Source organism: Furipterus horrens, unplaced genomic scaffold (genome assembly GCF_987537825.1).
Source record: "Furipterus horrens unplaced genomic scaffold, mFurHor1.1.pri manual_scaffold_7, whole genome shotgun sequence".
NCBI lineage: Eukaryota > Metazoa > Chordata > Mammalia > Chiroptera > Furipteridae > Furipterus > Furipterus horrens.
In genome coordinates, this window is record NW_028327177.1 from 137,841,460 (window position 1) to 137,867,964 (window position 26,505).

Consider the following 26,505-nt stretch of genomic DNA (forward strand, 5'->3'; position numbering starts at 1 on the left):
TACATACATAGTTTGGAGGTAGAAAGAAACTTTTTATGATTTAAGAAGAACGGTTCAGGTTCATGATAGACAATATAGACAAGAAGAAGAAAAGCAAAAGCAGGAATGAAAACACCTACTCAGAGCCAAGCGCTGTTGGTGCGTTGGTGGGTAACCTTCTAAGTTCTCCCCCATACACATGTCAGAGGTAGCGAGCTGGCTTCCCAAAGCATATTTTGAAGTCACCCAGGAGGAGCTCAGGCATGTTAGTAGGAGCGAATGCCTGTGTGTCGCCGGAAGACGGGGCTCACACAGAGCTTGCAGTCTGCCACGCCTCTCTCTCTCCTGGCGCTAGGTCATCAACCCCATGGGATGGGACGCGTTTGGGCTGCCTGCCGAGAACGCCGCCATCGAGAGGAAGCTACATCCAGAAAGCTGGACTCAAAGGTATGTATTTACAGACATATTCAAACACCTATGTACAGAAACCTTAAGTTTTTAAAAAATCTATGCAGGAGAAATAGAAAACAGAGTAAACGGAACATTGTAGTCTGCCAAGGGATAAGCAGGGTTGTATATACTGGTGTTTGTCATTCAGTGCCCTCTGTTCTTATTGAGGAATCACAGAGAGGGCTTTGGATTTTCATCCATCTGTTCATTCTGATGCTCTGTTGTTTACAAAGTTATTCTTCCTTTGAGTATTTGCATTTGGGAGGAAAAGGAGGAGGAGAGGGTCGCAATTGACCCATTTCTACCACGCTTCTCCTCTCTCTGGCCATGGTTTGTACTGTGTCCAAATTCCACATTATCATGTTCTCTGAAAATTCTGTTAGGTCTTTGCTTTCACCACTTTAAGCAAGAGGAACTTAGCCATTTAACATAGAAATATATGGTCAATTTGTTCGGGGTGTAGCTTTCTCCGAAGGGGTGCACTCCCAGCCCCTCCCATGCCTCCGGCTTCCTGTCTGCCCCTCTCCCCACCCCGATCAAGTCTGGAGGGCCTCATACCAGAACCCAGCAGCATGTTCTGGGCCTGCCCCATCAGCTTCTTTCACAAAGAGCAGGGGCTCCCCACTCTCCCGAGATGTGGAGGTATAGCTCTGGGGTCTGTCCCAAGGTCTTGGCCTTCCTTTGCTTTACCTTGGCGAAGGCTACATGGTAAAACCAGTCACTGCACCACCCTTGTCTCTGGAGGAAACGATGATCAAACAAAATGGGTCAAATGGGGCATACATTTGGTTTAAGTTAGACCAAGGGATGCCTGATTTGTAAATAAAGTTTTATTGGAACACTGTCGCACCCATTTGTTGACATTTCGTCCATGGCTGCTTTCATGATGTAGTGGCAGGTGAGTAGTCGTGATCAAGACCATATGGCTCACAAAGCTGAGAACATTCCTGTCCAGCCTTTTGCAGGAAAGGGCTGCCAACCCTCCACTGCTGAATGGCCACGAAAAAGCCGGCCCACGAATCAGCCACCTCAGTGCAGGTCTGCCCTTCCTTCTTGCCAGCTAATGACCTTGAACAAGTGACTTAACGTCTCTGTGCCTCAGCTTATTTATCTATAGTCATCGTTCCTACCTCATATGAATGAGTAAAGATGAATCCTTATCTTAGCTGCTGTAACAACGATACCAGTCTGGGCAGTTTATGAACAACAGATTCATTTCTCAGTTCCGGAGGTTGGGAAGTCTAAGGTCAAGGTGCCTGCAGATTTAGCATCTGGTTAGACCCTCTTCCAGGGTGCAGATAGCCAGCCATCTTCTCTCTGTGTCCTCACAGGGCGGAAGGAGCAAGGGAGCTCCCTGGGGTTGCTTTCATAAGGACACAATCCCATTCATGAGGGCTCTATCCTCATGACCTGACCACCTCCCAAAGACCTCACCTCCTAACACCATCACTGGGGGTTAGGTTTCAACATATCAGTTTGGGGGGACACAAACATTTAGTCTATAAAAAGCACTTTTCTGCAAAAATGCTTCGCATAAGGCCTGGAATAAAATAAACTATTGTTAGCTCATCGGAGACCCCCTAGAGTTTTCATGGCTCTTCCTCTGTTCAGTTGGCTTGAACTGAAAGAGGATGCAGTGTAAGTGAACTGGTCCTTTTTCTCCAACAAAAAGGAAAAACGACGTGTTGCCTTATTTTATATTAAGGTTGATTAATTCACTTCTCTCCCTCTTCCCCAACTATTGGCTAGTTTTAGGCTTTGGGTTTTGATTGACAAAAGCACTAAACCAGATTGCTTTAGGATTGCCATGGTTTGTATGTTAAGGTTTCTTTTACTCTTCAGTGCATTTTACACGTGTAGATGCTGGGCTTATCTCTGTGCAGAATACAGACGTACATACTGGATGGGCCAGGATGGTACACATCAGAGGAGTTGCCTCTCTGAATGGCCAGGGCCAGAGACCATTGCGGTTTCTAGTAGATTCTAAGGAGTAGGTATCTTTTAATATGCTGACATTTTAATTGATTCTTAGGGATTATTATTATTATTATTATTGTTTTTTGGCCAGAGCAAAACGACACTTAAAGCCCTTGGGAATCATCTAGACTTTTCCCATTTGCCCTTCACATTCTTAGAGTTTAGATTGTATATGGTTTTCCCCCCTCTCTAAAAACCAAACCTTCCCTTTATTTTACAGTAATATTAAATACATGAGGAAACAGCTTGATCGGCTGGGCCTGTGTTTCAGCTGGGATAGGGTAAGTCAACCGTCTTCCGTGGAAGACCTTTATTTTAATGAAGGTTCCAATTGCATGGGGGACCGTGACGGTCACTTCATGTGCTCCTCTTAGGGTTGGGAGAAGGGAAGGGGGGAGGAAGGTGCCCATGAGTGACAAAGTATCCCCAGTGGATAAATGGCCGGCAAACAAGTAATTTTCTGTGAGATGGAGCTGAGTGTTAGTTTCTTATTTAACTACACAGTTGGCAGCAATGCTTGTGTGGCAAACTTTTGCACAAGGATTTCTATTCTTCTCAGCAGTAGTTTAAAAAGACTATCGGAATCTACGTGGAAGTGATTAAATATCAACCCACCTGGTCCTGTTAGCTGATTAAGTGTTCAGTTCATCGGCCATTTATTTACCTTTTGTTCCAGGTTTGGAACTGACACTTTAAGAGGCCACTCTGATCCTTTCACAACAGCCCTTTGGTGGAGACCCTTCCGCTTGAGTTTCACCTGGTACTTAGTGACCACTCTTGAGCCACCGTTGTGGGTCTTTCCTGGGGCAGTGACGGGCGCTCGTTCCCAGGAGCCCTGCCTGTGGGTGTGTGCGCTGCTCACTGTCCTCCATTTTCAAGATTTTCTCAGGATTTCAGTCTCTTGCTTGGGAAGAACATACCCTGTTTGCTTTCTCTGTCCCTGACTCAGTTTCTGTAGAATCAGTGTTGCTTTGTCTGGTTTCTATTGCAAGTATCAATTTTGCCATTGTATTTTAAACTTTTTATTTTTCCTTATCTCATTCAGTTCCTATTTTCAAGTCTCTTGGCCAGATGCTATTTTTTTTTCCTTCTTATTTTGCTATCTGCACAGACCCTATGCGTTCAGAAATTTTCTTGAGAATGCAAGGAGATGCTCTTGGGAATGGTTTTTGCTGCCGCTAATAAAGCTTCTTCACGAGTTTGGAATGCTGTGTTCTCCTTGTTCATTTCAGAATCTCTTCGTAGAGTCCTCGTGGATTCCACCACCCTATTTCCTGAGTGGACTAGGTCAGTTTATCAGTCTGTCGATTTAGAGAGTCACCAGCCTGAGGGAGTGGAGTGGAAGCTCTGTTTTCTCTGCATCATTTAGTTCTGTCTGGGGCCGAGGAAGCCACGGCTCCTGGTGCATCATTCCCTTCGGTCTGAGCTTTACCCAGCTGTGCGTAGTGGCATCGCGGACATGCCCTTGCTGTGACTGCTTGGAGTGCTACTGAGCCACCGCAGCCAGAGGTGTCCAGTGTGTGGCCTCTCCATCTGCCCCAGAGCCCACGGTCCCCTCTGGACCTTGCCCTTTGGAGCGGCGGGCGGAGGAGTGGGGTGGCCAGAGCCCTTTTTCTTAAGAGCCCAACCTGTTCTTAAGACGGGGAGATGCTCTCTGGCTTACGGTAGTTTTCTTCAATCTGGTGCCATCTTCCAAAAGTCCTTGATATCTCTGGCACATTGATGGCACCTTCTGTGGTTCCCAGTGCTGGGGCAGTGCCCCCCCCCCATCCTTCTATCCTGGGGGTGATTTTAATGGGAGTGATGGGAACCGGTTTCGACGGGTGTGTTCTTGATGCCCTCGTGCCCAGAAGTGCGCAGGGGCCGTTGGATGAAACCCTTGCAGTCTGGTTATACAGAGCAGCAAAGTGCGGAGGTGGAGGAACAGTTATTTAGTTGACTTGGCGAATTTGTTCCCTTTGCGAGGTAGCATTCTTGAAGCTTCATCAAAACCCGATCGTTCAGCAGATGGCTAGCTGACAATTAGCAGAATGTTAACAAAAATAAGACATCTCAGAAATGTTCTCTCCCTCCCCCAGGTGGAGAAAGCCAGCTTCACAACCTGGGCCACGGCCTCATTCTTCCCGCCTTCCCCTGGGTGCTGGTGGTCCCTGTGGCAATGGCCCAGCTCTTGAACTGCATTCTTCTCTCTCAGAAAAGGCGTAATTCTCTGGATTTAAAGAAAAATTGACGTTTCTGGAAGGAACACATTTCTGGGAAGCCAGAGTGATCATGGAATGGCTTAGCACAGACAGTACTGTTTCACTCTGTCAGATGTTACTCCCCAAACAGCTTGTATCATTTTGAGAAGACAGAAAGTAAGAAACTGAACGCTGAATTTGAATAGCTGAACGTCTACTGAGGGAAGAGTTAAAAGGAAATAACACTCCACACTGTGCAGGGAGAGAGAGAACTGTTTTGTTGTGGGGCCTCACCCTGGGCAATGATCGGCAGCCTTTCTGGGGACAAGGTATGGACTGCGTTTGACTCGCGTGGGTTCAGATTATGGCCTTGTTGGTCATGCACCGGTCCCAGGGAAAGGCCCGATGAGTTCCATGTGACAGATGACAGAGTTAGCTTCCAAGTGCTCAGGTGTGGCGCACGGAGGCACGTATGTCTCTGACTTTGACCTCTGCCTTCTCACTGGTGCTCTGGGGCCGGAGCTGGTTCTCGACCAGGTCTTGGCTGTGACTCCTGATTGAAGTGGAATTTGGGGCCAGTTTCTATCAGGAATCACCTGGATAATTGTTTTGGGAGTAGTTCCTAGGAGCTCCCTTAAAAAGTCAGACAACTATGAGAAGAACAATAAAGCCCAAGTCAGACAGGTTTTGACGTACTGCCTGGACTGTGTCAGAAGAAGGCTTTCTTAGGTGTCTGCAGTGCTGAGTGCTCCAGGGTGAAATCAAACCAAACCGAACGTGTTCCAGGATGGGGCACAAATGATGCTCACATTAATTCAGTGCTTCTTGTTCTCCCTTACTGGCATAACCAAAACGTTGACTATTTGTTGACTTTCTTTATTGTGGGGCTCTTACATGTTTTTATTTGTACTTCTTCTTACTGAATTTTAAGTTCCTGTGTCTGATTTCCTTCCTGTGTATATATGTTTGGTCTTCTGTACCTGTCAGTGACCGGGAACAACACTGATGACTTTGCGCGTGTCTGGGCCAGGGGAACACAGCTGAGACAGCTAGGCATGAAACAGACTCAGATTGTACCTGCACGCTCCTCGCCACGGGCGCCTGGGCTGGGAGGGGTGCAGGGGTGCTTCTAGGGCAGCGGAAGGGGTATATTAGAACCATGCTCTCGAACTCTTACCGGGACAGGCTTTGGGGCCTTGGAGCTCTCCCGGGCTTTGCGGTCAGTGCCGCAGAGTCTGCATGGAGCAGGTGTTGCTGAGGGGTTCCTGGCAGCCCCCCATTTGCACTGATTCTCTTGCTTCCTCTCCATCCTCCTTCCACTCCCGGTTCTCTCTCATCCCTGTGCCGACTCACCCGCTTTCCTCTTCCTGTTTCTTCCTGTCTTCTTTCTCTCCTGCTTCTTCTTTTTAAATAATATTTTTTTTTTACTGTGGAAAATCTCTAACTCATCCCTAAAGAAGTGAGACTTGTATAGGCAGCCCCCAAACGCTCATCACCGGACTTAAGCAGTTGCTGTCACATGGCCAGTCTTTATCACATCTGTACCCGTCACTCTGAATTGTTTTACGGCAGGTCCCAGACATTATACGAGGTCTGTCCAGAACGTATCCAGCCACGGACTGTGAAACATAGAGACAGTTACTGAAGAAGATACAAGATACAAGAAACATTGTACACAGGACCGTGACACCTTGGTCCCCTCCAAAGCAGGCACCTGGGGACCTCACACAGCTCTCCCAATCACCATCAGCTGCTGTGTCATATTTTCCTGAATCTCATTGACGGTCTGAAAATCTCTTCCCTTTCAAAGGTGCTTTTAGTTTTGGGAAGAGCCAGAAGTCCCAGGGCACCAAATCTGAGCTGTAGTAGGGCTGAGTCACCTGGGTGATTGGATGTTTCACCAGAAAACTGCACGAGACGGGATGCATGAGCAGGCACATTGTCGTGATGAAGCTGCCAGTCACCAGTTGCCCACAGCTGGCCTTCTGCATCATCTGAATAGTTTCCGCATAGGAATGTTCAAGCTTAATGCAAATTTGCTGCAGGTTCGTTATTCTACTCGCTCAGTCATTTTGAACGCGATGGCCACGCTGTACACATGCTCACTGAACAGTGTCTACCACCCTCACTGACCAGTGCAGCGACGTTGTCATTATTCATGTGTGCTCATTCCAGCCCACTCTCCTTGGCCACCAGGTTACATGGATGCCGCGCAAACCGTTCTTGTTATATTAACAATGGCTGGACTCTTTCAGGACAGACCTTGTATAGCTTCGTAAGTAAAGAGTTCAGTACATACGGCGACGATGCAGGCTTTTTGCTCCTTCCCTTCCTCTTCCCTCTCCTTCCTTCCTTCCTTCCTTCCTTCCTTCCTTCGTTACAATTCCATTCTTACAGCTAAAACAGTGAATGGTAATGCCATATAACCTCAGGAAATGGCAGTCATTTTGTACATTTCCCCAGATGTCCTGTAAGTATTTCTTAATGCCACGGGTCGGTTTGCCTGCACTTCCGTGGGTCTTTGCTGAGCCTTTTCCTCCCCACCCCCATGTCGTTACCGTGTACTCTATTTATCCAAAACACACAAGCTCTTTGGACCATACCTGCATGAATGTATTTTCATGATTTTGTATGATTTTCATGATTTGTATCATTAGAAAGTAAAAATTATTATTGCTTCAAGGCTCTTACTCCCTTGGCATTTTATTTACAGAGGATGAGCTGTTTGATAAGGAAGGATTAAATGACAACAAATTATGAGGCTCCCGGATAGTAGAAATATGTATTTTTAGTGTATTTTATTTTAAAATAATTCAAAGAATAGCTTGAAACGAAAAGCACTTGGCGGCAAGGAGTGCCTGGAAGCATGGTTGGGAAGAAGGCCCTGGTGGGAGCTGGGAGCTGCGGTTGCCTTGACAACGCCTAACAGGCCTGGAAGTGTTCAACTCTTGAGTCCCCTTTCAGGTCCTTACAGGGGTGGAGTGGTTTGTCTGGCAGATTTCTGGCTCTGGATTACTTGCTCTCCCTCAGAATCAGAAAATAAACCTTTTTCTGGAGGTTTCCCTTTGGCTGACAGAGAAAACCATTGTTTTAGCTGAAGTGAACTGGCAGCTTATCTTCCGGTGCTTCCCAGGCTGGTGCGGGGGCCTGAGGGTTGGTGATCAGGGCCGCAGGCATCTGGGGGGTGGGACTGCACCTCATCCTGGACACACAGCGCATGTGTAGCTGACCCCAGACTGCGCTGTGCCGCTCAGCCCTCACCAGCCTAAACTAGATGACAGACGGTTTTCACTGCCCCAGCCAGGACCACGTTCTCAGTTTCTTCAGCCCTAAGGAAGGAGGTCCCTTGGGGCCACCAAGTAAATGTGGCCATTCGAGGAAGTGGTGGTTTTATCTGCAGTCCCCAGTGGTGATCACGAGCTGGGTCAGTTGTCCCTATCAAGGCCATGCATGCTGGCTGCTGGGACTAGGATGTCCCGTTTCATGCCTGTGAAGTGCTCTGAGGAGGTGATCTTGGATGCTCATCACAGAGGCCTGGGTCTTGGTGATGGGTCTTGCCATTCACACGGGCCAGATCAGTGGCGCCTCTGAGCATCAGCTTCTCTCCAGGGGGGATGCTTCTGATGGTTGCTGAAGAGATTAGGTCACTGTTTAAATGCCTGAGAAAATAAGAGACAAACCCTCTGTCCACGGTTGAATCAGGCCTCCAGGTCAGTCTTGCGCATCAGCGCGTACCTTTGATAGAGCGGGTGCCTGGCGTTGTGTGGCTATCATGGGCTCAGGTGTGTTGGGAAGCAGCATCTACAAGGTTTTGACGATGAAGTTTTTGCTCCATGAAAAGAACAAAGATCACGTGTGTATGTACTCACATCAGTGGTTCTCAAACTTCCGCGAGCATCAGAATCACCAAGAAGGCTTGTCAAAGCTCTGATTTCTGGGCCCCACCCCTAGAATTTCTGATGCAGTAGGTCTGTGACTTTGGTTTTCTGTTTGGAAAATATAAAAAGGATCCTAGAAATGATCGTTCTCCCAAAACCTTGTTAAATAGGAATCAAAACATAGGCCTACCATCCAGTCTTTCAGTGAATAATAAAAACAAATTTTAAAAAATAGGCAATGCTTTTGCACACACAAGAATTATTTTAATAACTTATTTCATTGTGAAATACCAGGCACATAGAGACTAGAGCATAAGACATGTAGATTACTGCAGTCTGTACCCACCACCTAGGTTAAGAGGTAAAAGGTCGCCAGCACCCAGAAGCTCTCTGTGAGCCCTTCCCCGGTGGACCGCCACCTGTCCCCACCACTGATAACCAGCCCCGCTTCTGACAGTCACGATCGTTACCACGGGTTTTCCCTGCAGTTTTAGCACACGCGTTTTCTCACAGTTACATAAATGGATCCACAGAGTATGTCTTCTTCTGTATCTAGCTTCTTGACCTCAGCACTTTTTTCTCCAGTGTTTTATGGTAACATTCCGAAAGGCTGAAAGAACAGTGCACGGAACGTTCCTTTGCCTTCCACCCAGATTCAGTCACCGTTGCTGGATTGTGCCGTCCTCGCTTCGTGACTTCCAGGCACCGTGTCACTTTGCCTGTAAGGACTTTGGCATTCCTGTCTGAGGCCTTGAGATGTCCTTCTTCATAATGACAATGCCATTTTGACAACTAAGAAACTTAACAGTAATTTCATAGAAGTATCTAATACCCAATTTGTATGTGCATTTCCCGGTTATCTTTTGTAGCCGCTTTTATCCTAGACGAGTTCCCTGGACAAGTTTTCTATTGCTACCGTAGCAAGTTACCGTGAAATCCGCATCTTAGTGCAGCACAGACTTATGATCCCACAGTGTCAGTGGGCCAGAAGTTGGGGTGGGCTTCACAGGGTCCTCTGCGTTGGGTCTCACACGGCCACCCTCAAGGGGTTGGCGGAGCCCTGTTCTTACTGGACGCTTCGGGGAACAGTCGGCTTCCTTCCTCATTCCGGGTGTTGGCCAAGTTTGGTGGTGTAAGGACTAGGCTGTCCCTTCTTTGTTGGCTCTCAGCCAGGGGCCAGTCTTTGCTGCTTGAAGGCTGCCCCCTGCCTTCCCGGCCTCCATGTGGCTCCCTCCAGCCGCAGCGGCGAGTCCCTTTGATGCTTCTGATGTCTCCCTTGCGTCTCTGGCTCCTGCCTGTACCTGCCCGTGTGATTACATTGGGCTTACCTGGATAATTTAGGATAATCTTATTTTAATTACATCTGCAAAATCCTTTTCACCACCTAACTAACATTCACAGGTTCAGGGGTTGGGGTGTGGCCTTCTGCCTACAACCTTCTACCCTTTTTATTTGTTAATGACTGTTATGGACTGAACGTTTGTGGCTCTTCCCCCACCCATTCATATTTTGAAGCTCTGACTCCCACCATGATGGTCTTTGGAGATGGGATCTTTAGGGGATAATTAGTATTAGGTGAGGTCACGAGAGGGGAACCCTCATGATGTCATTAGTGTCCTTAAAAGAAGAGATGCAGAGAGCTTGCTGTCCCTCTCTGCATGCACACAGCGGAGAGGTCACATGAGGATCCTGAAGCGGCAGTTGCCTGCAAACCAGGAGGGGAGCTGTCACCAGACCCCAACCCTGCCAGGCGCCCCGCTCTCAGACACTCACCTGCGGGGCTGTGAGAACACACGTGTCTGCTGTGTAAGGCCCCGCCCCCTCACCCATCGGTGGTATTTGTTACAGCAGCCTGAGCTGACGCATACAGTGATTTTGACTTTTGAAGGGCTCGGTGTAGTGATTTTGCAGAATGTCTGACGGTCTGGATTTGCATGACGGGTTCTCAGGTATTGGTCCCAAGTGCTGTGGCTGCATGACAGATGAATTGTTTGATTTATTGTCTTAAGTTTGTAAATTGACCAACAGCCGGTGCTGGTGTATGTAAATCGTGGGACTCAGAGTAGGGGTGGGGACAAGCCAGGGCAAAAGGGTGACGGGAGGCCAACCGGCACTTTTAATGAGGGGCTTTCTGTATCAGACTGCAAGGTCTGGAATGACGTTCCCCCTGGAGTTGCACACTTGGGTCTCACATTTCTTTCTGAGAGGGTAAACTCGCTTAAGAGATGTCTAATCACCTTGAAGGATGAGCCATTGCAGGGTGAGTTATTCATAGCACCTAAGAGCCCTAAATTAACTCTCAGCCTTTCAAAGCTACTGTCAAAACATCTCTTTTCTTTGAGAATTTATATGTAGAAGTCAATTTCAGGTGAGCCTGAAATTTAAAAACTTTTCTGCTGAGATTTTGGAAGATCCAAGGGAAACTTCTGCCTAAGCTTATTGCTTTATTTTTGGGTCTGTGCCCCATGTGAAATCCCTCAGGCGGTGGCAGGCTTCTGCCACTCACCGCACACGGGGCGGGCACAGCTGTGGCTGCTTTGCGTCCGTGCAGTTGATGAACCGGTGTTCGCTCTTCCTCTGGGTCCGTGCCCATGAGAACGGATAGCCTTCGTGTTATTCCGGAAACCCGGAGACTGTCTTTCCGATGGCCCTGTCCTGTCGATCCTGAAATTTTCCACTACATTGCCGCCAAAATTAATGTTCTTTCCCTTCCAGAAAAAAAATGCAACAGCTGTGGAGAGCTGATTTGGCTTGGAGAGTGGCAATACTGGCACCCGTTCAAGTAGACTGATAACAAATTGCAGTTCGGACCCATGAGTCTCATCTGTCGTTTAATGGAGGGTTTCCTGTTCCCAACTGTCTAGTTAGAAAAGCTGTCAGTATTGTTAGGCTGCCTGGATGAAATTCTTGTCAGCTGGCAAAGGACAATTACTGGGAAATTATGCAAATCATTGCTTCTCATCCGATTGTGGAGAGTTCCCAGACTCTTGTGTGGTTTGTACAGGAGACAGCTTTTAGGGTTACCATAAAAACAACAGTGTTTGAAAAAGGATGTTCAGGGCAATAACAAAATGGGGAGCTTGCTGATTGAGCTGCTCTCAGCTCAGAAAGACAGTGTGAGTTGTCCTAAAAGCTGCAAAGACCATGGTTTCCTGTCTGTTAAGACGCGATCTCTAAATTGGCTTCAAGAGCAGGTAGAACATGAACCTTTCAAATGACTTGAGAATTTGGCTGTAGCCCTAGATTTGAGAAACAAGACCTTTAAGAACAAAATGCGTGTTCTATATAAGCACAGTGTCTAGCACTTGTTACTTTCAATTTCCATTCTATGCTTCCTTACAGTCTAAAGTTAGTGCTGAGGTGAGGGCACATAATTACCTCAAAATGAATTATTAGACAAAGGTTAGGTTCATGATTAATTAATTGCCCTCATTTTAACACCTGTTCCTTCCACGCTGCATAAAGGAGGAGGGCAGGAAAAATAAAGGAGACCAGAGGCAGGTGTTTGGCAAAGATGGAAGTTAACAGATGGTGGAGGAAGGCAGAATGAGAGGAAGTGGCTGGTGAGGCTGAGGAAGCCGGGCCGTGGGACTCGGGGGGATGACAGCTTAGGAAGGAGGAAGAGGTGGCCATGTGGTCTCGGACAGGGACCCCTGATGGGGCTGTAGACGAGCCCCGTTGTGGGGAAAGATGCAGGTGAGATGGAATGAAGCAGGGATGGGAGAGGTGGGCGGGATGGGCCGTGGGCCTGGCAGGCCCGTGATAGTACGCTGGGTGGTGGGTTGCCTCTCTTCCCTCAGGGACAAATGGGTGGGGGTGACAATTCAGAGCCGTCTGCTTAAGAGAGGACGGGCTGCCAAAAGGCCTGCTGCAGATGGCCTTACCCTTCTCCGTCCTGGCGGAGGGCCGTCTTCAGACAGCCTGACCCCGGGCTTTTATATGGTGGGTCCTCACTCAGTGTATATGCAATCCTTCAATGAGTGAATGAGCAAACGGAGCCCTGAGTTGGGTGGGAAACCCATTCTTTCTGTTCCCAGCACCTCCGTTTCCTCTCTCGCTCTAGCCGGTTCCTGAGTCTCACAGAATCAGGACCGAGTGGCAGACCCTATGAACGTTTACTCATCGGCGTAGTGACTGGGGAGAAATTTAGAATTCGGAACCAGCCCTGTACCAGGGAGCTGAGAAACTGATCTCAGTTTCAACAGTAGCCTCTTTCCTCATTTGTTCTTGGTGTGGGTGTTGCCTATGGAGATAGGTGTGATTCTTCTTCATATGCCTTTGGGGAGTTGGAGGTTCTGAACACAGGTGTTTTGTTTTGTTTTTTAATATTATATTTATTTTATTTTTAGAGAGAGGGGAAGGGAGGGAGAAAGAGGGAGAGAAAAGAGAAACATCAATGTGTGGTTGCCTCTGATGTGCCCCCAACCGGAGACCTGGCCTGCAACCCAGGCCTGTGCCCTGACTGGGAATTGAACCGACGACCTTTTGGTTCTCAAGCTGGTGTGGCTCAGGGTTGGTTTTTATTTTTTCAATTTAATGTTATTGTTGTTCAATTACAGTTGTCCCAAGGTTGTGGTTTTTTTTTTTTTTTTTAAGTTGATTTTTAGAGTGAGAGAGAGAGAGAGAGAAGCGACTTGTTGGTCTACTTATCGATGCATTTGTTGGTAGCTTCTCATATGTGCCCTGATAGGAGATCAAACCCGCAACCTTGGCGGATCAGGACAACGCCCTAACCCACTGAGCTATGTCGCCAGGTTCCTTAAAGCGCTCTGTGTGGTATGCATTGGGGCAACTTTTCTCATGGGAACCCGTATTAGACATTTAGTATGAATAAACCAGATTATGGTCCCAGGAATTCTTTTTAGAAAGCCGGTTTTAGTTTAGAAAATTAAGAAGGACTCTGTTCTGCAGCTTTCCTTTGTTTGTTAAACACAGAAACTTGACTCGCTGAACTTCGATGTGTCATACACGCTAAGGCTGACCAGGGCCTTGGTGGTGGCCATGCGGATGTGCCTTCATGGTGACCCCAGGACATTTGTTCCATCTTTAGTTCCTTTAAACCCCACTGTGTGGGGCTTGGGGTGCATGTGCCGAGTGTACTGGAAGACTTCTCACCAGGGCAGGTCTTGTTTCTTCTTCCTTTGATTCTGATAGTTTCTCAAGAGCTGTGGAGCTGTAGGCCAATTCCCCAAGTAACACACAGTCACTGCACAACATCAGTGACGTTCAGAAAACCTTTTACAATAAAAAACAAAACAAAACAATAACCTATGGTCAGTGTCATCCTGAGGCAACCTAGTAGGTGTTGATCCGTTGGCATTTTTTTTACCCAGCATTCTAGGTTCTGGGAGGAATTCATCCAGTCCGTGAAACTCCAAGGGCAGGGCAGGCCCCGTCCCTCATGCAGTGTTTGAGGGGGAGATGTATTTGGGAGGGACCTCTTTGCACCCCGGCTGCATGTGACATTTTTGGGGGTGCAGTGAGACCCAGGCACCACTTTTTAAAAAATATAAACATTTTATTTGTTTATACTATTACAGCTGTCCCAGTTTCCCCCCTTTGCCCCCCTCCACCCAGCCAGGCACTAGGAACTTTGGAAGCTCCATTCCAACGTGCAGGCAGGTTGAGTGCTGAGTGTTTGGAGGACTTAGTGGACAGGGCCATACCGTCCCATCCGGCGGATTTTCCCGCGCGCCTCCCTCTTCCTTCTTTCAGCACAGCAGGTGCGCAGAGCCGCGGGCCTGGGCCGTCACCAGCGAGGAGCCCCAGACGCAGACCGGAGATGCACTTTTTATTCTGAGCTGCGCCATGTGAACCCCGAGGCTGGCCGCTGTGGCCTCGGAGCCGCGCTCGACCCTCTGAGCCCCTTTCCCCTTCAGAATTAGAGAACCCGAGATGGGGTAAAAGGCAAGGTCATTACCATGCATTCCCATTGCAGTAAAAAGCACGTGACCAAAATGCTCGCTACAGAAGATCGTTTTTCACAAAGGTGCGTGAGAACTTGCTCCTCTGCTTCCAGGAAGGGCTGTTGTGAAGGCGGGAGAGGCTCACGGTGAGGCCGAGGAGCGGGGCCGGCGAGGCCGTGTCCCCGGGAACTGGGACGTGTGGTGGCCGCTCACCGTTCTGAAGAAGGCATTGACTCTTCAGTGTGCCGGGCGGCAGAACAAGTGACGTAATCAACACGTTGCTTCAGGTTTTCATTTGTGTCCCTTTGTGAAATTCGGACGGCTGCCCTGAGTCATGTGAGGTTGCAGGCAAAGCAAACGCACGCGGCTTTGAGTGCTGGCAGCGGCTCTGTGAGCAGGGGCCAGGGACTGTACCGAGAAGCAGAGACGCCGCAGCTCAGTCCTGCGGGGACCCGAGGCCGAGGGCGGGAGGCCACCAGCTGGCACTCCCAGTGATGCGCTGTCACCAGTGGTGACTGGGAGCGGCCTTCCGTGAATTTCTCCATCTAGGCCGCGTGTTTGGGTCTTTCTCTTGTAAGCGCCGTTGCTTTTCAGTGAGAACTGGATGTTTGGTGAGGGGTAGTGACAGTGACTTTCCCTTTCCCATCCCTTGCCTCTCCCTTTCTCCTGTTTCCAGGAGCCTCACGGGGGCCTCAGCCCGCCCCTTTGAGTGGCATGATGATGAAACCAGCCTCCCTCACCTGGAACAAGTCAAGGGAAGTGGCACCGTAATCCCTGCTGTGTGCCCAGCACATGCCTTACATACATTATGACGCTTGTCCTCACAGTGACCCTCTCAGGTGGGCCTCTTTACCCCTGCTTCCAGATAAGGACCGTTAGCTGTGGCCACAAAGCTAACGGTGACGCAAGGACTTGAACCCAAGTGCAATGGCCCCAGAGTTGACTGCCTTTCCCTCAGATCACTTGCAGACGCTTCCTGGAGCGAGGAGTGTCAGCCTGCGGAGACCTCAGTGAGGTGCCCCCGAGGGGACCGATGTCTGACTCTCTCTGCACAGCCCCGTGCTTTTGACATCGGGGGCAGGAAAGGAGGCCTTGCAGCTCATCACTGCTGCGCCGCGGTGCTGCAGGGGCCCTGGGCGAGGCTGCTTGGTTGTGACGCTGTGCAGTCGGAGGTGTGGGTGGCCAGTCTCAGACGGTGGTGATGTGTTAGGACTCACTGTGTCTGAGCGGGCGCCCCTTCTGTCTTGGGCTCTGTGCTTGGCTGTGAATGTGTTACACGTTTTTCCTGCTAAAAACCAGGCCTTGCAGAAGGGAAATTGCAGTGTGGGAGCACGATTCTAGATCGGGTCCCACGTGCGTGAACTTGGTCTCCCAGCAGGTAGATTGCGCTCTCTAGAGCTCAGGGAGATAGAAAAGTTTGCACCTTTACGTGGCCCTCGGTGCATGTGGCCAAATTGCTGTTGCTTTTGCAGCTATAACTTTGAGCTACCTGACTTTTTGTTTTGAAGACAAGGGTGTATTAATGTAGGTGTTGGCTTATTTGGAAATCAGCGAAAGGAAAGCACAGGAACGAAAAGGGATTTTGGAGCAGAGTCAACAGCCCCAGTTTATTCCCAAACCCCACAGACCTTGGGCTCCCCCTGGGGTACAGGCAGGGCTGGGCCAGGACATTTAGGTGCCGTGGGCTGGATTCCAGCAGAGGATCTTTCAACACGTACATGGTCAACAACCTTTTCATAGAAGGGAGTAAGCTAATGTTGTATTCAGAAAAACGATATGCCTCTCTAACTTCAAAATGAGAAATTTATTATGTGAATTTATTACAGGAGATTTTCTAAGTCAGACAGCTGCTTGGAGGCATATTAAATGATTTAAAATTTAGAGAGTAAAACCAATCACTCATTCCCAGAGAGTAGAGTTATGCATGCATTACCGGGGTGCGGAGTTGTACCTGCCTGCGCCCGCTCACTTGCCGGGTCTCCTCGGGCTGGTCCCTGGTTGGGAGAAGGGGTGAGCTTCCCCGGAATGAGTACCCTGCACCCTGTACTCAACAGAGATGGGGCCACACCAGCTGGAGAAGGGAAACCTGGCTGGCACTGCCACTTTTCCCAGGGGTGTCTTGTCCCTTTTTATGGAGTGTCTCCAGAAAGTTGCTTGGCCCCTTAATCAGGCTGAGGTTACGGACTCAGGTGCTATTGAACTTGGGTGATTTTTTGTTCTAGAAGCCGCCTTGTGTCTTGTAGGGTTTTAGCAGCATCCCTGGCCTTTACTCACTGTGCTGGTAGCAGCCTCCCACACAAATGTCTCCAGGTATTTATTACCGATTGTCCTTGAGGAACAAAAGTTTCCGCCTTGAGAATCCTACTTTAGGAAAATAATGGAAGGACTGTTAACACCTTTGTGGGTGTTGAAACCTCAGAAGACCTTTGTCTGCAGAGCTGGGTTTTAAGTAAGGAGCTCCCAGTGAAAATGTGAAAAGGGGCATCTCAATTTCTAGCCAGACTAAAGCCAAAGCTTTTAAGCATTTTAATTTCAGAAAGATGTTGGTGATTTTTACTGAGTTGAGGCATTAGAAGACTAGAAATAGCTGTTTGTTTTTTGTCTGTTTGTTTAAATCAGCAGATGAAGGAAAATTCCAGAAGTATTCTCTGATATTTTCAGAAAATGCATTTCTGAGCAGGGTCTCTCCCCACCACGTTTATGGTTCCCATGAGCCTGGACTCCTGGGGGTTTTTGCGGCACCTAGTTTGTCATTTCCTCACCGGGTGGACAATACTGAGGTCCTGGTGGGGCCTTGATGGGGGACAGTGGATGGGAATAAATTAGCAGGAGCGTTCCCAGCTTCCTCTGGGCAGGTGTCACCGGCACTTACAGTAAAAATGCACCAAAGTAAAGCCATCGATATTCATGAATGCAGACCGGAGAGACCCCTGGGACTGAAAACTACCTCCGTGAGGGAGGGTGGGAAAGACGGAAGAGAGGCTGCCACTCCAGCTGGCAATTGATAGAGTTTATTAAGGGAAACTCACACATGAGGTATGTCTTGGGTGGCCGCAAGACAAAATAAATGGCTCATTGTGTTGCTTGGCAGGCACTGAAGAATTATGTAGGGTAAAGGTACCAGTACGTGAGTGCTAGCAGGTATGGAAGTCACTGAGCGTGCGACCAGGTCAGGACAAGAGCCCGTGCCGGGAGCCAGCACGTCGCAGGAGGCAGCGGAGGGGTGCTGACTTATACCAGAATAAGCGTCAGTTCCGTTCAGACGGTCTGTAAGGGGGGTTGCAGCGAGCTCTCTCCCCTCCTGGCCCAGGTCCAGCTCTCAGGTTTAGCCCCAGTCACATCCCGGAACATTCTCTCCTCCACAGTCGGGGGCGGAATAATGATCCTGGAGCACTGGCTTCCAGGCTGTACCCTTGCAGCAGCTGATGTAACTTTTCTTCAGATGACATGCAGAAACCCGATGTAAAAGCACAGGTCAGACCTAAGGCAGGTGGGGGAAGGGGCTGCAGTTGCCCCCCACCCCCCCGTACTCAGTGTCCCCCTGGAGCCAGAGCGCCCCTGCGGTCATGTGGCCTGCAAGTAGGCTAATGCTCGGCTGGATAACCATCTCTTCTCCCCTGCCTGGATCTATCATCCTCCTTCTATTTTAGGTAAAAGTGATTTTCAAAACCTTAAACCTAGATGAAGATAATAATGCTTTCCATTGCTACTTCTACGGAAGCAGATTCAGGGCTGAGAAAACACATACATGCCTATTATACATTTATTAGAAGTATTTTCATACTTTATTATGAAAAACTCGAATATACAGAAGAGTAGAGAAAGCAAAACTATTATCCCCTAAATTTAACAACTCCCATTATTTTTTTCATATTTGCTTCATACATTTCATTAAACTTCGAATGAATAAGAATTTTGAAAAACAAACAAATCCACAAATGACAAGATGTGGGAGCATTGTTACCGCATCTCGAATCTCCTCCCCTAGCTCACCTTGTAGACTTATAATGCAATTTGAATTTCATTTATGAAACCTACGTGAGGGATACAAGTTCGATTCCATATGCAAGAGTTCCTGTGTCTGTTTAGTTTATTCTTCATTCAGCAATAATTTTGGTGCCTCGATGTGCCAGGACCTGAGCAGGCAGCGATGAACAAAAGGGAACAGACCAGACGGAGCTCCTGCGCTGGCTTTTGTTAGAAAAGCAGGTTTTTCAGTTGCTTGTCTGAAAACTGTGCTCTGCCCCCGGGGGTGGGCAGCTGGTGAGGAAAAGATCCAGGGATGGGGATGAATTTGGACATCATAGGGAGTGGGTCCAATTATTGAGTTGGTGGAGTAGTACTTTGTGCGTGAAGCTCCTGCCGACCGGGTGTCCGTGGAACCTGGGACTGGCTGTCATGCACGCGGCTCAGCGTCCCAGCTCCGGCATGACATGGGGCCGCTCTGGGGGACAGCGCAGTGTGGGCAAAGCTGTTAGACAGGCTGCTTATTCACTCTCTGCCTTGCAGGGGAGGGGGAGGTGAGTGTGGAGCTGGTAATCAGAGTTCTTTGTTTGCTAGTAGTTATTACTCTGCTGTGTTTATTAGTCAGCACACAAAGGACACCATGCATGAGAGTCTTACATAAGAGAAATCGCCCCCTGGGAGCACCGCACGTCCCCCAGGCCCCTTGCCCAGTTCCTGCCAGACTCGCCCTCCCGGATGGGTGGTAGCTCTCCCCTCCTGTAGGCCCCTGAAGAAAGGCTGAGTTGTTTGCACTTGTCATAGACGTGGCATTTCTGTCGATAGCCCATAATGAATGGAATCATTTGGAATGTTCCCGGTCCTACCGCCGGTCCTCCATTAGCTGGTTTGTGAAGAAGACAGCTAGAAAAGAAGCGGTGTGAGTTAGAGGTCTTTATGCTTTCATGGCTTCATCCACTCAGCCTTACTGCCCGGGCCCTGGTCAATGGGGCTCCATTGGCTGGAGCACCATCCCATACATTGAAAGGCTGTCGGTTCAATCGCCTGTCAGGGCAGATACCTGGGTTGCAGGTTCGATCCCCAGTTGGGGCACGTACAGAAAGCAACCAATCAATGTTTCTCTCTCACATCGATGCTTATCCCTCTCTCTCTTTCTCTCTATTCCTCCCTCCCTCTTTCTCTAAAAGTAATGAAAAAATGTCCTCGGGTGAGGATTAGAAAACATTGTTTTTTTAAATTAGAGAGCAAGCTGACAGCTCTGGGAGTGGGTGTTGGGGGTAGAGGTATCAAGCAAAAAAGAAAAAGGGAAGAACTCATGGACACGGACGACAGGGTGGTGATTGCAGCGGCAGGTGGGTGGAGGGGAAAGGGGGTGGGGAGGGAATAAATGGTAATGGAAAAAACACATTAAATTTAAAAAGTAAACATATAAAAATAAAAATAAACCTTAGAGGTTGCTTAATCAAAAATCTGTTTTTAAAGATTCTACAGCAAATGTGTTTTCAGGACAGAAAGTAAATTTTGGGACGCTTTGGTTTAGGCTTGGAAACACTAGCCCGGTGATTTCTCACGGACTAAGTTTAATATTTGATCATGTTTTTAGTGGGTCTTCCTAAGGAGGCACCGGCCTGATTCACATAATGGAAGGAAGCCTGTTATATGTGGAAACACAAGTTTTGTTTTCAAATGAGGATCGTAGGGAAGCAGGCAAATATTCCTCTTGAATTTTGTGATTGCTTTGAAAACGAACGACAGTCATGAATCAGCGTGGTGGCCTCCCAAGTACGTTTGTGCTGACAAAAAGTGGCAGTACCCGGTTTTGTACAGTGTATTGTAATTTCACCTGTTAATTGTTTGGGTGGAGGGAGGGGGTGTGCAGAGGACTTCACATCGATTTTCTCACCATTAAACGCGCCCGGGGACGGTGGGAGTGGCATTTCAGTGACGCCTCTCTTCCCTCACTTTACAAATAGGTGGAAAATATACGTTGGTCAAATGTTTGCAATATAATTGCTTTTCAAAAATGAATTGCAAGGCTGATGCATGCGTTGCGTGGGGGGAAGTGTTTACAATGGCCAACATGTGACTTTTCCCCCCTCTTTGGCAGGAAATTACTACGTGTTTACCAGATTACTATAAATGGACCCAGTACCTCTTTATTAAACTCTATGATGCTGGACTGGCCTATCAGAAGGAGGTAAGTTCAAGTTAGCTGCACTTAAAAAATTCTGTACCTTTCCTCCCTCTTCTTAGGACACATCATTGTTAATAAGAAACAAAGAAACCCTGTTTGCGCAGTAGCTGTGAAAATGAACACTGCCTCAAGTTTGTGACATCAGTCACAGCAGACGCAGACGGTAACTACTGCCTGGCTTAGTGTGGTGCCTCCGGGACAGGGCTGGGGCCCTTCGCTCTTCAGTTCCCAGCCCATCACAGCGTCTGGTGCCTGTTCTGAGATCAAGGAGGAGGTGAAGGAGGGATGCAGGCTTCTCAAACCCTGGCTCAGCTGCCTCTCCCGGCTGCGTGCCGGCTGAGTCACAACCTCTAGGAATTGTTGTTCTTGGTCTTCTCCGTGGGGTGATAACACCATTCTTGCGGGGTCTTGGGAAGACAGCGGTGATGTTGAAAGAGCGACTGTCCCAGTGCCTACATATAGCGGTTGTGGCAGAAGCTAACTAATAGCAGACACTCCCTAGGCAAGAGGGGGCTGGGCGGGGAAGAGAGCATCACAGAGGCCTCGTACTGCGCTGTCCAGTACTTGAGCCACTGACACATGTGGTGTTGATTTATTTTTAAAGATTTTATGTATTTATTTATTTTAAGACAGAGGGGAAGGGAGGGAGAGAGAGGGGGAGACAAATATCTGTGTGCAAGAGAAACATCCATCAGTTGCCTCTCGCACGCCCCCAACCCAGGCATGTGCCCTGACCAGGAATCAAACCTGAGACCTTTCGGTTTGCAGGGCGTTGCTTAACCCACTGAGCCACATGTGAGTCAGGGCCATATTTAAGTTTAAAGTAATTAAGATCAATTAATATTGAAGATGGAGGTCCTCAGTCACGTGCTTATAGCTAATATTGGACATCACAGATCTAGAATATCATCACAGAACATTCTATTAGACAACACAGAAAATTCACAAATCATGAGTAGAAAAGACTTTCTCCTTCAACCAGAGGGATTTAACGACATTGAATTACATTTACTGTTCTCTGGGCCACATCACACTGCTTGGTCTTAAAATGAATAGTATTTACATAATCATTATGTTTTAAGTTTGCAGTGTTTGGGAATCAATATAGAGACAAATGCAGAAAGCTCAACTTGAATTTCAGAATAAAAGAAAAACGTTTTAAACCTTGACAGCATAAAAACAATATAACTAGGTTTGCAACGCAGTCTCTTTTCCAGGAAACACACTGCAGGACGCGCCAGGCACAAACGGCCTCTCCCACTGCCCCATCGCAGCTGTGGAAGCTGGTGGTAGTAGCCTTGGGGACTCTCCACCTTCCCCTGGACTCAGTCCAAATTTAGGCCCATTCTGGATGGAACGGAGCAATATCGATTTTGAGAATTACAGCCTTTAATAAGATCTATGTGGTGTTCCTTAATTAAGCGTGCTTTTGTCAAGAAAAAAGCTAATGAGACTTTGAGAAAAATCCATCCCCTCAGTCATAGACTTTACCAGCCTTCTGTAAGCTGAAGCTGCATGACAGCGTGCTCAGAGAAGGTCTTTGGTGGTAGCAAAGCAGAGCTTGAGGAGGAAGAAGCAAGGAAAACAATGGAGAGGAGCCGAAGGCCTGTGGAGCAATGTATTGGCCAGGAGACAAAAGCATGCGATGGAGCATGTGATCTAGAAGGGACTGGCAGCCTGAGATGAGAAGGGCTGAGGTTTGGCCCAGGAGGCCTGTGGGGCAGTGGGCAGCGCAGCTGCTGTGTCACAGGACCCAGAGTCAGGATGGTACCACCTCAAGCGTCCCCAGTGGGGCCCACAGTCGCCTGTACCTCTGAGCCTAGTGGTGTTATGGTCTGCGTTTCTAAAGTGCTTTCTAAGAGCTCCCCCTACATCACTCGGACAAAAAAGTTGCTCCTGATGTTGAAACCTTGATCAGCAGGGTAGTTCTCTTATTTGGCATGGCTCACTCCCGACGTTGCCAGATAACGTTCCGGGGGAGGCTGGAGCTCAGTATGTTTGCAAGGGTTTTAATGCTTCAGTGTTGACTGGAGGTTGATTTCAAAATGCAGATACAGGCTGTATCTTACCAGTAAGGCTACTTAAGTGCAGAGGAGCCTGGAGTTGGCTTCAGGAGGCGACAGAGAACATCCGCGGCAGCCAGTGAGGTCGTTCAGAAACTGTGATCTGTGCAGCAAGACTCTGCTCGCTGAGAAATCATGGTGTCCGTCAAAGTATATGTTCACACGTGAAAATCCAGGACCGCTGTATAGAGAAGACCTGGCTTCACGGGAAGCTCTGTGGTCGAGACCATTGTATGAGCGGGAAGACTGGGAAAGGGATTTGGGGAGCAACACCAGTGCTTCGAGAGGCTGCAAGTGCTGTGCTCCCCAGACCCCTGGGCCCCGCATCTTGGCCACCCCTGGGTTAACCCCCTGCAGAAATGCTGAGCCCGGGCCCTGCGTGTCTGTGCTTGAGATGGATCATGGCCGTGGGAAGAAATGCGAGTGGGTTCTCACAGCTGATGCATCTTTGATCTGAAATGCTGTTTCCTTTGGTGTTTTTCCTCTTCCCCCGAGACTTCCACTGGGGGGAAAAAATTGCTTTTGTGTTTTGCTTTTATTTGTCTTCCATTCAACACCAGAGTTCTATTATAATGTGTCAACCTCTTAGGGACACGTCTTCCTCATTGCAGTTTGTAACCCAGAGCCGGAGAGGCGCCAGGCCACGGGAAATATTGATAAGAAAATAAAGTCTTATTCGTTTTCGCACTCTGCATATTGAGTGTTTCCTTTGGCCTTTTCCTCTGAGCTTTGCAGGAGGCGGGAGGCACAGCTGGGGGCATCGAGGGCTCTTTTCTCCTCTTTATGTTTTAGTATACAGTTTAGTTCCATGTGGCCCTTTTTGGGGGGAGGGCTGCCTCTTGAAAGAGCTTTCCACCATACTAAACAATACTTGGCTCTTTCTTCTCACGTTATTTATTTTAAGTGGTATCCCTCCCAGCCCATAATATAGAGCAATAATAATAGGTAAGTAAATTACCCTTGGTTTGCTAGCTTAAAGTTTTTATGTCTAAGGTACTTCTGTTTATATTCGATCTCTATTTATTTATGGATTCAAGGCTTTGGGGGCTTTAGAATGAGGGAGAGAACCCTCCACTGTGTGTCTTTCCCACTCCGGCTCCAGGCCTGGTGGGCTTACATTTTCCAGTGGAGATGCTCCTTTTCAGCTGGAACGTCACAACGCACAGCTGGGTTAACCTGTCCTCCACGCCTACTGTTGATGTAATTTTTAGATATGTCTCTGGATCAGTCAGGGTCCCGGCAGGAAATAGAGGGCACGAGGGAAAGGAACCATGTAATACAGGGACTGTTTCTGTGTGAGTTTCCGGAAACCTGCAGGGATGGGCAAGCCCTGTCGCTGGCAACAGGAGGAAGTGTTTGCCACCCCGGGCTAAGGGGCGATGTCAGGGAGCAGCCCCTGGGCTGGGAGGGCGGTAGCTGTGACAGAGAGGGGCCTGCCCGGCAGGGGCTGTGGCTTCTGTGTGCCAGCCTTGCCGAGCTGAGAGGAAGGCAGGGTGCCGCGCATCGGCTGAACCCAGCCAGAGGCCAAGGCATGCAGGGCAGGCTCCAGGGGTGCAGACGAGGATGAAAAGAGGATTTGGCGGGGCAAAGAGATGACATTCAGCACAATCTTTGATTAGAATTGCTTATCAAAAAAAAAAAAAAATTGTGTGCCAAGCCAGGACATTTCAGCGCCCAAACACACATCTCTGTGCTTAGTTTCCTTCTTTGTCCTGAGTTGTACCTAAACGTAGTAAAGGAATGAATGTCAAGGGCAGAGGTGTTTATTTTAAGGGAAGATAGACACAAAGTAGAACTCTGTGGAGGGAAGCTTCACACTGGTGAAGATTGCAGGTTCTATCAGCGAGATGAAACTATTCAGCTAGATCTCAAAATACTGTTCCCTTTTGGGGGGCAGACGTTGATTGGGAGAAGATATAGCAGAATTGCCTGGAATGGCGGGAATGTTCTGTATCTTGATGTGAGTTGTGGTAGAAGTTCATCATGTTATACACTTGAGATTTATTCACATTACTCTATTGTGACATGTTAACTTAAATAGAAGTTTTTAAAAATTGCAAACAACTCTTAGAGTTCCTAGCGACCTGAGTTCCGACCCTGTCTCCATCCCTTACTGACTGTGTGACCTTAGGAAGGTTACTTAAGCTCTCTGTTCCTCAGTCTCCTCCTTTGCCATATGCAGATAACAATATTCTTACCTTAAGAGGCGGTTGTGAGGATGAGAACAGCCAGCGTTAGGAAGGCATTTAGCCCAGGGTCTAGTGCGTGATAATCGCTCAGTAATAGTAAGCTATTTATATTAAAATAAATACATTTGTTTTCCCTAAAATAACCGATTTCTGCTAAGTTCTGGATACCCTGGTTTCTTCTTTTCCTCTGTTTACGAAAGTTTCCAATCTGCGAGTTCATGCTTTTAGGGAAGAACATACCAAACTTGAGTGAGATGCGTGCTTACGGGCTTCCTTCCCGGGGGACCGCTAACAAGAGGAAGGCTTCGAGGCCGTTCACTGTGCTTCTCTGCGGCTGCTCGCGGTTTCCCCGGTGCGCAGCACCGCCCGGGGAGGCCCTCAAGGCTCAGAGCAGAGATGCTGCCTTCACAAGCCTCTCACGTACGAGAGCCCTGAAGTGGTCCTTCAGCGTGCTCACCGGATTGCACCGTTTTGTTTCCTGAACTACCACAGGCCTTGGTTAACTGGGACCCGGTGGATCAGACGGTGCTGGCCAATGAGCAGGTGGATGAACATGGTCGTTCGTGGCGTTCTGGAGCGAAGGTCGAGCAGAAGTACCTCCGACAGTGGTTTATTAAGACAACTGCGTACGCAAAGGTGAGTGTCGGCCCGAAGGCTCCCCAATAGTGCCGTGTGTGTCGGCAGGCCACAGCAAGGCCCTCAGGCTGGGGCTGAACTCTAGGAAGGGCTCTTGGAGCTGTGGCCGTGCAGACGGGAGCCACCTGGGCCTCAGGGTGGCGGGTCATCGTTCCCAGTCAATCATTGCATTGCCGCCGAGGCCAAAAGCCATGCAGCTCCACCCGTAATTGTATCAGCAATAAAGCTATGATGGCAATAAGTACCTTCATCCGCGGGGCTCTAGTAAGACCTTCGGAAAGGCAGAATGGCATTTCAGAGGGCCCAGAGAAGGCCGTCTAAAAGGGGTGAAGAGTTGGCTGGTCTCTGTGAGGGAACGTCTGAGTGAAAGGGAACTAAGCCAGGAACCAAAGCTCTGGATGTTGACTCTCGTTCTGTCCCTGATTAATGGTGTCAACTGGCGTGAGTCCCTGCGCCTCAGTTTCCTCATCAGTAGAAGAAGAGGGTGGGACCAAAGAGGTCTTTAAGGTGCTTTCTGGCTCTGTATGTCCAGAGATCCAAGGCAAAGCCAACCATTGAAAGAGGGGCTTGCTTCAATCACCAAGCGCCTGGGCAACACAGCCTCTTCCGGGTGTGCCAGAACCGCTCTGGGCAAGGTGTTCTTTGAGCCCCAGGTTTCAGGATGTAGAACTGAGGGATCACTCCCTGAAGCTCCAGAGAGCGATGATTAGGTCAAACCAGGGGCCCTTCTCACAGCATTCCGACAGTCTCTGTATTCGTTAGCGTAAGGCTGGACGAAAGCAGGATCTGGGAAGGTGAACGTATCCTGAAGGCTATGACAATACGTCATGGCAGTCCTTCCCCTGTGGTGGTCACCGAAAGAAGGGTGTCTGTACTCTTCCATAGTAACCCGTGGGCTGCACTGTTGGGGTTAGCGCAAAGGACTCTGGGTCAGATCTGATACTGTACTTATGTGCAAAGGACGCACAGCGTTACAAATAACCTCTGATCGCTACAGAACTTGGCTGAGTTAGAACGGCTGTACACCAGCTCACAGTACCAGTGCCATATCGATATACGGCCCCCAATTTTCTCACTCAGAAGACACCTC

At 48.7% G+C, this 26,505-nt stretch overlaps 1 protein-coding gene across 4 annotated transcripts in view; it reads left to right on the forward strand.

The window, feature by feature from the left end:
- LARS2 (leucyl-tRNA synthetase 2, mitochondrial) overlaps positions 1 to 26,505 on the forward strand; it is a 108,883-nt gene that overhangs the window by 19,814 nt on the left and 62,564 nt on the right. For 2 of the 4 annotated variants that reach the window (XM_090284623.1, XM_090284622.1), the window contains exons 4-7: positions 335 to 426; positions 2,627 to 2,687; positions 20,441 to 20,530; positions 25,272 to 25,415. In XM_090284623.1, the coding sequence (XP_090140749.1) occupies positions 335 to 426; positions 2,627 to 2,687; positions 20,441 to 20,530; positions 25,272 to 25,415 (387 nt within the window). The remainder of the gene's footprint in view (positions 1 to 334; positions 427 to 2,626; positions 2,688 to 20,440; positions 20,531 to 25,271; positions 25,416 to 26,505) is intronic. The other 2 variants (XM_090284625.1, XM_090284626.1) reach the window with 2 other exon arrangements.